Raw genomic sequence first — 15,616 nt, forward strand, 5'->3', positions numbered from 1 at the left:
TGGTCCCAAAATAACTATCGCGTGTCTGCTCGGTCATACCGCGACCATTCCTGATGAGACGCAGGACCTAAGGTGGGAATTCAGCCAGACTCTTACCGGGGGTCTCAACAGGGATGCGCCGTTCAAACCAAGTCGCCGTTCACAGGAGTCGAAACATTGTGCTGGAGTTATAAATGACGGTCTAATCCTCACTGAACCTTTGTAATTTAGAGAAAATCACCTGCCGGCTGCGTAGCCCCATGTAAGGTGGGGTGGGGTGGGGTGGGGAACTGACCGACGGAGGCTGCGGTACAGAAAGGGAAAAGTTTATATTGAACAATCTGTGTCCAACTGCACCTGGGGACAAGCGCCCACCGGGATTCCTTAAATAATAAAGTGTCGATGTTAAAATATCCTGGTTGAGATAACTCAGTGTGAAAATCTGGAATTGGAGGGGACTGAGTGGAAAGAACGGGAACCGATACTCAGATACCCGTCAAGTGGTTCCAATAAAACTGTAAAGACACGGAGTTCGGTTTTCAAAGTAGCTGCCTCGATAATTCTCACAGGGAGGAGGACTTTAAGCTCAGATACACTGGAAAAAAAAACGGGATTCATATAGAGCTGAAATGTTCTCCACGGAGTTGGAGTTGAATTACTAGATGATCATTCTCTGCCAGTGACAAATTCTAGGTTAATCTTCATCAAGATTTTATTTAACAGAATTGGGATCGCTCCCACTTCACCCCATCACTGGTCTCGGGCGCAGGTTTTTGGCGGGTTGGCATATTGACATAAACTGGAAGTTGAGAATGTAAGAACACTGGGTGAAGGAGGCTGCTTTCTCTCTCTCTCTCAGCCTCTGCGTGAGTTTCCAAGCCTCCTGTGGAGTGATGTCTGGGTGGACAGGGCATTTGGGAGTTTTCCATCCAGTTCTGGTGAGGCCTTTGCAGCTAAAATGCTGGAATATTCCGTCCCAACCTTAAGCTTCATTTCCTGCCTGGAAATTCAGCCGGGTTCGGCCTGGCTTCTCTGATTGGACGGTGAGGTTTGATTTCCCAGGCTCCGATTGGGTACAGCGATGTATTCTGCGGGTGTGATTGGTCCGCGGCTTTGACAGGCACCTGAATCGGTCCTGTCCCTCCCCCGCGTGTGCCGGTCGCTGCAGTTTAAAGTGTACTGAGTGCTGTTCAGATGCCACTCCAGCTTGTGTGTTTGTGTACACAGACTAACGGCGGCAGCAGCAGCTATGGGACGCTGGGTCTGGCTCTTCTTGTGGAATATGTTCTGTAGATCACAATGCATCTACTTTCCGCCAAACGAAGGTAAGAGACCAAGCGCTCGCGACACCACAATCGCAACTGCAATGTAAAGCGGAGAGCGCAAATCGCTGGCTCCCAGATTTAAAGAGACCTTGCCGTCTAATTTTTTTAAAAAAATCTGTTTTCTCATAAAATGTCGAAGTGCAATTTGTTCTAAAACCGAGCACAGAAGCGTGGCACTAATGGTTTTGACAGGGCTATTGAGTATACCTCTTGGGTTTGACTGGGCACGGTGCAGCAGACCCACAAACCTCAGAGCCATCATCATCTGCCTTTAAACAGGGTCACGACGATGTGGAGTGTGTGTTACTGATGGGGTTAGTTATAGCAGATGTTAGGCGATGGGGGCTTTCAGACTGAGGTAGGGGTATAGCCGAGAGTAGCTCTGTATGGATTCACCCACGTGAAACAGCAGCTCGTAAGCTTGCTGACAGAAACATAGAATTATTTAAAGTACTATTGATGTTCCTACCTCGGCACGGCATAAATGTTAATACAGAGAGAGAGTGTTCATATCCCATTATTGGGATTAACCGGACAAACCAACTTGGATGAAACATCTATTCTTGATTTTATTTTTAAACCTGCCACATTGTCCATATCCTCCATGGGGCTCGGCATTGAAAAAAAAAACATTAATCTGCTTTTTGACCAGCTCCAGTTAACTAAAACATATAAAAACGGCTGTTTAATTTTGAACAATGAAAGTGTTCGAAACTTTAAGAGTTGGGAACTAATGGAGATCGATGTAGGATCTTACCGGTAAGCACTCGAACTAATGAAACGCCAGGGGCATGGATTCCCCTTCTGACTGGCTACATTCAAAACGTCACTGTGGAAATTAAACTTACTTCTCGCCTTTTAAAAGCCATTAAAAACCAAACTATAAAGCAGTGCATGGTTATGAATATTAGGTCTGCACAAAGTGTTGCTCAATTCTCCTCCATGTATAATGTCAACAAGCACAGAAACAGCAACTTCCGATTTCTCTCTATGTCTGGAGGCTCTCTTCAGGCCATCATTGCAAACAGCCAGGTAAGATTTTAATGTGCGCGAAGAGATGTCTTCATTAGCAGCACCTAACCTCCTGTGAACCAAACACTGGCCGAGAAATGTTTGGCGTTGCTGGTTCTGTGAAAAGACGCAACATTTCAGACAAGGTCAGAGCGAAGTTTGTGTGTGTGTGTGTTTAAGAAATTAAATAGAAATAAAATGAAGTTCATCTCATACCTCCCGGTACCGAGAACATCCGCCGATCTATACAAATCGGCACTTTGACATGATGTCTTGTTCAAACCGTGCTTCTCCGATGTGGACATTACGCTGCAGTTTCGCCCGATTAAATTTCCAAAGCGCAGATACATCTCCACATTGCTTCTCTTTTCTAGTTTTTCAAATAGTTTTTTTTCACTGACATTTATCTATATTCTGACTGCACCATTTTATTTCACAATATTTAACCACATACTTTACCCTACTCCAGATATCTGAATTTAAAAATAAATAATTCACTGTTTTATTACCTGAAACTGCTGGAAACACTCAGCAGGTTAACTCTGTCTCTCTCCACAGATGCTGCCTGACCAGCTGAGTATTTGCAGCATTTTCTGTTTCTATTTCAGGTTTCTGGTGTTTTGCTTGTATTCCCACAAAAGTCACCTCCTGTCAGGAAGGCGAGTGCTCTTGCTGTTCTTAAATCGGCAAAGCGGTTCTTATTAATTCATTTAAATATGAATTAAGAGCTAAAATAAAGATTAAGGAGCGGAGCTGTTTTGGGATCCAGGAAGCTTTGCACATTGTTACCTCTGGAATTTATCGGAATAAAACCGTCAACGCTTCAAATTATCGTTAAACTCCGAAACTGGTTCAGCGTCTAACTGCTGAAAATATTTATTTCGCGCTTTTAAATGTCAAAATAGCTCGGCGCTGCTTCAGAGAGTGAATTCGCTGGAGGTGCAATTTAATAAAAGGTCAATTCTAAATTATCTTTGCATAGAAAAAAAATATTCAATTTAAAACGATTGAATTAAATTACGATTTTATAGCCGACAATTCGCAACTTCCGAACACGAACGGACATCACCGTAGGCGGAAGGTACAATCAGCGCTTGTTAAAGTTTTATCACGTTTGAACACTGTGTACAATTTCAGCCGAAGTTGGTTTAACGAAGCTGAAACTCAGTTACACTGCTTAATCTACTCTCCCCGTGTGATTGTTGGACCAATCCCAGTTCCAAGGTCGAACTGTAATTATACTTTGATCCAAGTTTTTGAAATCGTTAGGGAACCTCACTTCACTTCTAAATTAACCCCAAAACTATTCGAAGCAGCCGCCGTTCAAAACCGAAAATCGAATGTGCGGTAGGTGCCAGAACACGAGCGAGTTTTAATCTCGCACTATTACTCTCTTTGACACCACCGTCTTCCAATCAAGATCCTGCTAAAAGTTGCAAATACCATGAAATGAATTTTGATGGCGTAAATTATGCGTGTTTTCCCCCCTCCATCTCTCACACGCTAATTTTGCACATTTTACTTGGGGATTTAGTGCTCGTAAGACTGCGGGTTATTCGTAGGACTAGATATCCCGTTGTAAACTCTATTGCTTGGAAATTTCAGAGTTGCATTTTAACTTACGTTAATCAATAAATTATGCAGAACTAGAATTAAGGCAGGATATTAATCACAGAGGAAGGTATAGGGACTTTCAAATATAAACTAAATAACCGGCTTTAATTAACTCAAACAAATTAACAGGATGGAAGGTCAAATTACTTGGTCATTTTATATCCTGTAATTATTTTAGTTGAGTAGCTGCAAATGGCTGTTAGGTTACACTAATATATAAAATACAATTCTCAAACTCAGTTTTTATAACATCTCTGTATGAACCTTTAGATAAACCATGTAGGGCATATTCAAACTGAAGACAAGACACGGATTCTAAACCGGGTGACAGCCAACTGCAAGATTTTAAATACTAAAAATCGGAAATGTAAAATCAGGAATATCATAGAGTGATATAGAATGAGGCCGTTCGGTCCTCTGCACCCGTGCCGGCTCCTTGAGTTATCCAATTCATCCCATCTCCTTGCTCTTCCGCTGACGCTCAGTATTTCTCCTCCAAGTATTTATCCAATTCCCTTTTGGCGGTTTCTATCGAATCTGCTTCCACCGCCCTTCCAGGTCACCGCAACCCCAGTAAAAAAAAAACATATAGCCGCATCTGATTTTTTGACTTAATCTGGGTTCTCCACTTACTGATCTTTCCGTCACTGGAAAAAGTGTTCGTCCCGATTTACGCCAACCCGCACTTGAGTTCGAATATGAATCAAACCTCTTAACCCTGTTCCCTCTAAGGAAAACCATCCCAACATTTTTAGCCCTTCTACACATCCTGGATATGTCAATATCTGAAGGAGGGAGGGACAGGAGAAAGCTCCGGGTCACTAGTATAGATAACGCTAAATGTCAATTCAAAAGTTAAACACTTGGAGCTGGTTTATAAGACACAGCGAGCGGCTCCTGTACTCCAGTGCGTTAATGAAACTACAGCAAAAGGCCTCACTTCGGGACTCACTCAAATTGCAGTAAACTCGCTTTATTTCCCTCGCCCGATCACTAAAGGGCAGCTGGAAATGTTAAACCGAAGAGCCAGACATGGAGTTGCAGGTGGCACAATTTAAAGTTGATGTTCAGTGTGGCTGGGTTGAAACAATCACTGGACAAGGTAGACTCATTTCACTGACCCTTTGCTGCCCATTTCTGGGGAGTTAGGGTCATTTCTCTAGTCAGAGTTCAGTTCTGACCACTTGATTGTGTGGGTGATTGTCTCATACCCTCAATGACGGCCCTGGTTGGCATTTAAATTGCAACAATTTAAATTGAACTGAGTTACAGAAATCATATCCGCACTGGCCACTGAGCTGAAATCAGGCGGATTAATTTACATATCACCCCTCTCAATGACTTACACAAGTGTAATCTAACCTGATCAGATCCAGAGTTCAGCTGCCAGCTCCGTTTTATGAAGTCGGCCATCGGAGTAGAAAATAAAAACATTTAGCCGATTGAATTAGAACGGAATTGACATTCGCTGATGTTTTATCGCCTTCAGGGTTAACCTGTTGTACAAATCACACTGTCGGCCTGTTTATGGGCAGCTTTGTTCCACGTTTACAGAGAACTTTAACGCGGTATAAACCTTTCATTATATAAAATAAATGAGCCGGCCTTAAAAAATAAACTGAAGCCTGATGTTTATCAACTCCAAAATTAACCAGTGACACAGTCAGCTGACAGAGGAAGGCCTTGGCACATTTGTAGGGAAAAGATTTGAGGATTTTCTACCTTGTTAAAGGGTTTTCTGTTCCCTCTTACACCAATTTTGATTTGTACCAACCAGGTCCCCACTCGGAGCGCAACACTCTCCAACTCCAGTTAGTACCTGCCGAGTGCTAAAAAATCAAACACTCCTTCCCAAGTGACAAAGACACTGAGGAAGGAGTAATCAGCAGGACTGAATTGGGGACTAGTTTCAAAAGGAGCGGGATGTGAAAATCCCATGTTCTGCACTGGACTAAGAGTAGACTCTGAGTGCAGCCTGGCTTCAAGTTATTCTCGAGTCTCCTGTACAGGGACTCAGTAAAATCTATAGGATCAACCGAGAGACAAGAACAGCAATGGTGCTGGGATCCTGAAATATTAATCGCGGCCCATTAAAAACATCACTTTTCTAACCTCCTGGCTAGAGTTGAAAGGAAAGTTCAGCAAAGAGGGTTTCTTTGCAGTTGCCAGCCTATCATTTGCGCTGGAACAGCCGCTGATCTAAAACATTTGTTCGCAGGAGTGTGGATGGTTCTGCGGAGTGTCCGCACCGAGTCCCCTCTTGCTGAAGCACTGTCTGTGCTGATGAAAAGTTGAAGAGGGACAGCTTCTCCAGTTGCAGTCTTTCCGTGCTGTTCACTCATTCAATCTCCATTTTAGCACAGATCACTCACTCGCCTCCTCCATCCTCGGATCTGAAGCTAGTTGGCCATTTGAGATGGCGTGGGCGTCATTTTCATGGAATGATAGGCATTCTTGCTGTTTCAACTTGACCTTTTATGAGCCTGTACGTTGGCACATGTTTAAATATACGTTATTCATTTTTCCCACATTTAATTACACACATTGAATCTGCAGCACAGGAAGAGGCCATTCGGCCCAAGAGATCTATGCTGGAGTTTAAATTCTGCATCAACCTCTCCCACCGTAGACAGCTCGTCTCACCTCATCCCTCCCTCTATTCACCTTTCCCTCTATACACGAGGAAAGGTTGGATAGGCTGGCATTGTTTTCTTTGGCTGCAAACCTATTGGAAGTGTATAAAATAGTGAGGGGTCTAAATTAAGTGGATGGGATGGGCCTTTCCCCTTTGTTTGAGGAGTCCATAACCAGGAGCACCTGATTAAGTGTTAGGAAGTTTAGAGGGGACTTGGGAGACCAGGGGGTGGTTGGGGTCTGGAACTCTGCCTGAAAGGTGGGCCAGGGAGAGGGGTGTGTGGAGACAGGAACCCTGATAACTTTTTAAAACTTCTTGGGTATGCCCTAGGAGTGCTACAACACTCAAGGCTACAACCGAGAGCTGGAAAATGGGTTAGTCTGGACAAGCCGATGCAGACATGATGGGCTGAATGGCCTGGTTCCATGCTGTAAATTTCCATGATTCAAACCTTCCATTAAATGCATCAATACTTTCTGCTCCAACCAGTACATCTGAGAGTGACATTCACTTTCTCTCCACCCTCTGGGGTAGTTCTGGGCTTGATGTAATGGTATAAATGGGTGATGTTGAATTGGCCACTCCTTGTACAACTTCATTTTTATTGCAATTGATTTCAAGAGAAATATAACATAGGCTTTCCAACCTATATCCCACTTCACACAAAACCAAGATCTACCCCTGTGTACAGAAATTCCTTTTGGACCATTTATTTGATCTGTCAATGTTTATATTAGATTGATATAATTATAGTGGAATATAACTGATATTTTCATTATTTCCTATCATATGTGTTAAGATTTTCCATATATCTTGTATAATGAGGGGAATTTCTCTTGTAAAATTCTTACAAGTTCAGCCAGGGCAGAAAGGAGTTGGAGATACAGAGAAGCAAAATGCACCTTGACAAATAGTACACAACTGATGATAGTGAACCAGTCCCTCATTGTACACTCTGTTGATTTTTGTTTTCTATTGAAGTCAATGGAAATGAAAATCAGGTGGGATGTAAATCAGACAGTTTTTAAAATATAATCAAAGCAGCCAGCCCCCTATCACCGATCTTGCATTTCTCCCTTGAATGCCCCGACAGCAACAGGAAGTAATAGGACTTAATGCAATAGATGAAATCAGAGAAAAAAAAACTTTTTGAATCTTCACATTTTCTTGTATCACTTTGAGGCATTTTCCACATTATAGGAGTCAGTCTGGGACTGGTGCCTGTACACTAAGCATTTGGATACAGTTGCTGCTAGTTTCATGTCTCCCAGCTGACGTCTGAATAGAATATTAATAAGACTGGACAGGATAGTTGGCTCCATGCTACTGTTAAAAAGATTAAAGATTATCAGGCACCCTCATGCAGAAACAATGACACTTGCAGATTTTTACACTGAAATGCAATGCACAGTTCATTCAAGGTAAAATCTAAATCACCCTGCATTGAGCCAAACTCTATACTATAACCCCCCCCCAGTACAAATATAAGAACGTTTTCAAATATTTTGTAGACCAGGGAGTATTCCTCACTGAACATCACTAAACCAAATCCTTTAGCCATTGCTGTTTGTGGGGCCTTACTGTTCACAAATGGGTTGTCACATTTCCTACTTACCAACACTGGTTATATTACAAAGTACTTTGAAATAGGGACAGGAAGTGCTGGCAATAGTTAACAGGTCTGGCAGCATCTGCGAAGAGAGAAACAGGCCGTTGACTTTTTGTCAGCTCTTCACAGATGCTGCCAGGTCTGCTGAGTACTTCCAGTATTTTTTGTTTCTATTCCCGATTTCCAGCATTCGCAATATCTTTCTTTTGTTCCATTGATTTTGAATTGCTTTTGGATATTCTGTGGTTGTCAAAGGTATTATATAAATGCAAATCCTTTCCTTTCTCTTTACACTGTAATATATTCATTGCATCAGCACTACTTCCCCCCCCCCAACCCCCCCCAACCCACAAACACGCTCTCCCAAAAACACTTTAGTGTTCATGCAGTTTCTAAGTCAATCTAAAAATGCTGAGCATTTGGTGGATTAAATCTGCCTAGGCATTTATATCAATCTCCGCACAGCAGCCGAATGATGCAATTCTCCAACTGTGCTAATTTAAGTATCCCCAGATCTAAATATGGGAGGTTTTAGTGATAACCAATTGGAGTATGTAACCCCTGACTATCTAACCTGCCTACATGACTGAACAATCCAGGCAAAGCTTGGCCAAGTGTAATGGGTACTAGTTGTCTGCTCATGCCTGACTAGTAGCACTTGCAGTCATGTCACCTTACACTGGGGTAACCTTGAGCAGCAGAGGAGAGGAGTCTCTAGCATGTGAAATAATAATCTGCAGACAGATAATTCTTTCAAAAGGACCCAGTGAATTCTATCGGAAATAGAAATGTGCCCACTTTGCAGAAAGATAATTTAACGTTTTCATTTGGCGGTAATTTCTTTAAAAGTGTCAATTATTACAGCATCTGAGCCAGTATGCAACGTCAAATAAGTTCTTTATTTTTTAAGTAAGCCCTATGTACACTAATGGAATTTGTATAAATATGTTTTACATAAAGGCAGATGATTCTTTTATGCTATAAACTGTACATGAGAAAAACTCTTCTTTATTTCAGTTAACCTCCTAGATACAGAATCGATACAAGGAGATTGGGGATGGCTGACTTATCCTCACAATGGGGTAAGTGAAGTCACTGCAGACAGGTTCATTGATTTAATACAAAGATGTGATCATTTTTATTTATAACATGTAAACTGTGTCAGAAGTTCAAGTGGTTATAAGTCGGTACGTACTGTGATTGTATTATTCTCCTTTAGGTCCAACCTTTCTCTAAGTGATTGAACATTTATCCCTGATCTGTTAATCTTTCTGAAGTTAGAAGTAATACAGTTAGTCTCACTTTTCTCTTTTCAACTCTTTCAGGATGCTTTTATTGAACTTTTTGGTAACCTTCCTTAATTCCTGTTCTCAGTCTTGGGTTACTACTGCAAGATATATTGGCTCAATAGCACACCGCATTGTTGTATTTGATAGATTATGGGGAAGAAATTAGTTTGCAACATTTTTGAATGATATCAATGAGGAATACCATGCGGGTATGGAGGTACTGGACCTAAATCTACATAGTGCTGGTAGAAGTGGCATTAGGTAAACGCATTTCTCCTGCATAGAGTTATAAACCAAGGCTAGAATTATGGTCCAAAGTGAATCTGTTTGACTGGATTTGATTGTAGCACTGGTTTTTAATGACTCCATCTTACACTTTGTTGAAATGTAATGGGCTTTATTAATTTCTTGTATTCTATTAGTGTGCTAGCTTCCAGTGGCCAGGCAATTGTACATTATAATTCTGCTGTGGCTGATAGGGTGAAGCAACATTCTAACTGCCTGATACATGTGTGGTCAACAGTCGTACACTCCATTCAGATATTTCTATCTCCCTCTTCCCTCTCCCACAATTCAACTTATTCCCACTTCAATGTAGGTCATCATCAGCCTGAATGAGAATTCACATAATTTAAACTTGTGAGTTAAAATGCAGAAGTACAAACCCACCACTCCTTGATAATCCCACATTCCATCTGCTGGAGCTACTGATCTGATCATTTCAATGAATATTATCTTTATTGCATCACTTGGAAATGCAAAGGTCTGAAGTGTTATCTACCATTAGGCCCAGTCCTAAAGAAGAACAATTTTGATGGTTAAGGGGTGAAGGATAGGATGGCAAGCTTGGAAAATCAGCACTGAGGCATGACGTAGGAAATGTTTTTGAATTCCAGCACACACAATTGTCAATTCACAGCTTCTATGGAGCCACTAATACTGTCAGTACTGAGCCAGTTCAATTTTTCAATCCCATTAAGAATAAGAAAGTATCAATTGTAGTTTGCCAAAGATTTAGTCAAATACAACTGCTACAGTTGTCTCCTAAATATGCATCAAGTGCTTTTTTATTCTTTCATGGAATGTGGACATCACTGGCTAGGCCAGCATTTATTGCCCATTCTTAACTGTCCTTGAGAAGGTGGTGGTGAGCTGCCTTCTTGAATCGTTGCAGTCCATGTGGTGTAGGTACACCCACAGTGCTGTTAGGGAGGGAGTTCCAGGATCTTGACCCAGCAACAGTGGAAGAACAGCGATATATTTCCAAGTCAGGATGGTGAGTGACTTGAAGGGGAACTTGTAGGTGGTGGGGTTCCCATGCATCGGTTGCCCTTGTCCTTCTAGGTGGTCAAGGTCACAGGTTTGGAAGGTGCCATCTAGGGAGTCTTGGTGAGTTCCTGCGGTGCATCTTGTAAATGGTGCACACTGCTGCTACAGTGCATGGTGGAGGGAATGAATTTTTATTGTTGTGGATGGGATGCCAATCAAGCAGCTGCTTTGTCCTGGACAATATCAAACTTCTTGCTTGTTGGAGCTACGCTCACCCAGGCAAGTGGAGAGAATTCTGTCACACTCCTGACTTGTTGGTAGTAAATAGTGCGGTAACGGGAAGCCAAACCTATGCAGTGGGCTGAGGTGCATCTAATCTCTGCTGTAGACTTCAGCTTGCTTTCTCCAGATCTCACCACATGGTTCCTTTTTGTTGCAGCCCAACAAATGTTGCAGTTTTTGTCTGTCCACTGCAAACTTACACAACTGTTGTTGGAGGTCAATCATCTCAGCCCCAGGACAATTAAAATGCTTTAAAAACTTTCAAAATGTTTATGAGAAGCAATCCATAATAAAGGTTATTTCACAGCAATATGAAATTGAAAATTTAACAGATTCAGAACAAATCCAGCAACTCAAGACTGGGCATCAGCAGCAGCAGAATTGTACTCGAACACAATCTGTAACCTCATGGCCCAGCACATTCCCCACTCTACCATTACCATCAAGCCAGGGGATCAACCCTGGTTCAATGAATAGTGCAGGAGGGCAGGCCAGGAGTAGCACCAGGCATACCTAAAAATGAGGTGTCAACCTGGTGAAGCTACAACACAGGACTACTTGCATGCCAAACAGCATAAGCAGCAAGTGATAGACAGAGCTAAGCAATCCCACAACCAATGGATCAGATCTAAGCTCTGCAGTCCTGCCACATACAGTCATGAATGGTGGTGTAAAATTAAACAACTCACTGGAGGAGGAGGCTCCACAAATATCCCCAGCCTCAATGATGGAGGAGCCCAGCACATCAGTGTAAAAGATAAGGCTGAAGCATTCGCAACAACTTTGAGCCAGAAGTGCCGAGTGGATGGTCCATCTTGGCCTCCACCTGAGGTCCCCATCATCAGAAATGCCAGCCAATTCAATTCACTCCACTTAATATCAAAAAATAGCTAAAGGCACTGGGTAGTGCAAAGACTATAGGCCTCAGCAATTTCCAGCAGTAGTACTGAAGACTTGGGCTCCAGAACTAACTGTGCCTCTAGCCAAGCTGTTTCAGTATAGTGACAACACTGGTATATCTACTTGGTTATATGGAAAATTGCCCAGGTATGTCATGAACACAAAAAGCAGGACAAATCCAACCCGGCCAATTATTTTCCTCATAATCGATTATCAGCGAAGTGATGGAAGGTGTCATCAACAGTGCTATCAAGTACACAGTAATAACCTGTTCACTGATGATCAATTTGGATTCCACCAAGGTCATTCAGCTCCTGACTTCATTTCAACCTTAGGCCAAACATAGACAAAAGAATGAAACTCGAGGGGAGGTGAGAGCGACTGCCTTCAACTTCAAGGTTGCATTTGACCAAGTGTGGCAACAAGCAGCCCTAGCAAATCTGGAGTCAATGAGAATCGGGAGTGGGGTGGGGTGGTGAAAACTCTCCGCTGGTTGGAGTCATACCTAGCACAAAGGGAGATGGTTGTGGTTGTTGGAGGTCAATCATCTCAGCCCCAGGGCATCACAGCAGGGGTTCCTCAGGGTAGTGTCCTAGGCCCAACCATCTTCAGCTACTTCATCAACGATCTTCTCTCCATCATAAGGTCAGATGTGGGGATGTTCATTGATGATTGCACAATGTTGAGCAAAATTTGTGACTCCTCAGATAATGAAACAGTCCATGCTCATGTGCAGCAATAGCTGGACAATATTCAAGCTTGGACTGATAAATGGCAAGTAATGTTAGCACCACATAAGTATCAGGCAATGACCATCTCCAACAGGGGAAAATCTAACCACATTCTCTTCACGTTCAATGGTATTACCATCAGTGAAACTCCCACCATTAACATCCTATTGATCAGAAACTTAAAAGTGGCTACAAGAACAGGTCAGAAACTGGCAATTCTGTGGTGAGTAACTCATCCCCTGTCTCCTGTCTTGCCCCCCATCTACAAGGCATAGGTCAGAAGTGCAATGCAATACTCCCTACTCGCCTGGATGAGTGCAGCTCCAATAACAATCAAGAAGCTCGACAGCACCCAGGACAAAGCAGCCCGCTTAATCAGCACCTCATTCACCCCCTTAAATATTCACTCCCTTCATTATTGATGCACGGTGGCAGCAGTGTGTACCTTAAAAAAAGATGCAATGCAGCAATTCACCAACTCTCCTTTGACAGCGCCTTCCAAAGACTTCTACCACTTGAAGGACAAGGCAGTGGATACATGGGAACACCACTACTTGCACGTTCCCCTCCAAGACACACGCCATCCTAAATTGGAACTCTTTTGCCATTCCTTCACTATTGTTGGGTCAAAATCCTCGAGCTCCATCCCTAACAGCATTGTGGGTGTACCTACACCGCAGGGACTGCAGCGGTTCAAGAAGGCAGCTCACCACCACCTTCTCAAGGGCAATAAGGGATGGGGAATAAATGCTGGTTGAGCCAGTGACGCCCACATCCTGTGAAAGAATAAAGAAACAATTTAAAAGTTTTTCGTTTACGTTATTCTTTTTCTTTTTCTCTCAGTTGTGTCTCTGCAACAACACACTGAGTGTATGGGGAGTTATCCCAATTCTGACCTTGGCCAATGCTATTCTTAATATAAATATCCCATGATACCAATTCACAGCAAAACAGGGATGTTCTCCCTGTGACCCTGGCCTGTCCCTCAAACAACGTTACAAAAAGAAATGATCTGGTTTACCTCAGTGCTGGACCTTGCTGTGCACACATGAGCTACTGTGTTTCCTACATTACAAAAGTGACTACATTTCAAAAATACTTCATTGCCTGTGGAGCTTTGTCCAGAATTTTGTAATAGGCTTGGCTTTAAGGAATATTCAATTTACTGGAGTCATAATCAGCACTTGTCACCTCTCCGCTGGAACCTTGTTATTTATTCTGGTTTCAAAAATGCGCTGCTTGCCTCAGGACCAATTGCAGGAATGGATCACAGAGATTTCAAGTACCTCGCCTTTCACTGAGAACTGCCTAGTGCCTTCTGTTCATCTCAACATTTTATTGGTTTAAAGCTGTGTTTCCTTGTCCTATTGTCACAACTTAAAACACTACTCTAGATTTACCTTTTCCATACCATTTACTTTCTTGTATCCTTCTGGTTCATGTTTCAGATGCCTCCATTCTAGGCTAAAATGTCCATGATTATCTATTCTTTTCTATTAGCCAAGACCCTTAACACAAGGGATTAGCCTTGTGTCTTTCCTCTCTATATATATGCCTGACCCATGCTCTGCTCAGTTCAAACAACTCCAATGTAGGGAGTTGAAAAGAAGCCCCTCATTATCATGATGTCTTTCAGATAGCTACCAGGGATGTCTAATTGTTACCTGGCCCTATATGGTGTTGGACATATTTCAAGCCCATTAGGGTATGGCAGATAGCACCAGAAATTGGTGTTCTTTGCACCTATTCTGCACCTGAAAAGCATGAACAGTGGGGCTTGTGTTTTCTTCTCCCTCCTCCCTGCCCAAAGCCTGTATTAAATGTGTCTGTACTTAGAGTATTATGACTGATATGTCAACCACAGTGAGTGTATGGGCTCAATGGGCTGGGTGGCCTCCCTCCGTACTGTCATAACTCTGTATAAAGACTTTATAAAAGTGTTCCATTGTTGGGTGTGACAGGTTAACTCAGTGCAGGACTGTAGCACACATGCAGTGCTTGGCACAGGCAAAGGACATGTGACACTTGCAATGATGGCAACAAATAACCACAGGACAGCAGATAAGAAGCTACAGAATGTGTAACATCTTTAAACATGCCGGAGAAAAGGGAAGGAAAGAAAATAGTTTCCCGCTGTTGCTTATTCTAACCTGGATAGTCTGACCTTTCAGCAGCAAGCTCACCTCAGGATAGGACCATTTACAACAAAAAAAGACTGTGGCATTAAAGGGATAGATCTTTATAAAGGGATTGACCTTTATAAATGGATAGGTCTTTACAAAGGAACAATTGGAGATTTCAAGACCAATGTTAATAAACCTGTGTTAAAGGGGAGCATCTAGCAATAATCCCTCTTATTTTGCTTTGCACTGAGTGGGCTCCAAAATCATCTGAGAATTACTACCGTTTCCATGGGCAGCTGACATTTAGAGGTCACTGAACTACATGCCATTTTGAGTGGCCTGTTTATTTTAATGTTTGTTTCATTTAAGTTTGCCATGTATGCGCATTCCTTAGACAGAACATTGCTCTCTTCCAACTGGTCCCATTCTACCTCTCCTTGAACATCCTGTTTCATCTCCACCTCTTGGTAGTTGCAACACACCCCTCCTCCAATGGGTCACATTATAGTTCTGGATTGGAATTTTACTCCTGCTCCTGCAAGGCCGCCTACTGCCAATCAATGCTAATTTGAGCGCAAAATGGCTGTGGGACAGCCAGACTCAGCAGGAGTGTGTTCCCCCATCGACTCTCGAGCCCCCACCATCCTAAAAATTCAGGCCCTAATCTCTCATGTTCCAACCCACTTCTCCCCTCCCCTGTCCCATTCTCCCCCTCCTCACACATCTCATTCTAGCCCTCCCCATATCAGTTGCATTCCACCCGACCTCACAAACCCCACAAACAGTCCTGGATTGTTAGTGTGCCTTTCCCTTCACACAAGTTCATGTTTCAGGAGAATAGATGAAATG

General features: G+C 42.7%; 1 protein-coding gene across 1 annotated transcript in view; it reads left to right on the forward strand.

Moving 5' to 3' along the window:
- The first annotated feature begins 1,199 nt into the window (after nucleotides 1–1,199).
- The window catches only part of epha8 (eph receptor A8), a 564,125-nt gene continuing 549,708 nt past the window's right edge, over nucleotides 1,200–15,616 (forward strand). Inside the window, exons 1-2 of the mRNA XM_041206570.1 lie at nucleotides 1,200–1,304; nucleotides 9,191–9,255. Coding sequence (XP_041062504.1) covers nucleotides 1,229–1,304; nucleotides 9,191–9,255 — 141 coding nt within the window. The 5' untranslated portion in view covers nucleotides 1,200–1,228. The remainder of the gene's footprint in view (nucleotides 1,305–9,190; nucleotides 9,256–15,616) is intronic.

The sequence above is a fragment of the Carcharodon carcharias genome, chromosome 15, assembly GCF_017639515.1.
Source record: "Carcharodon carcharias isolate sCarCar2 chromosome 15, sCarCar2.pri, whole genome shotgun sequence".
NCBI classification, from domain to species: Eukaryota; Metazoa; Chordata; class Chondrichthyes; order Lamniformes; family Lamnidae; genus Carcharodon; species Carcharodon carcharias.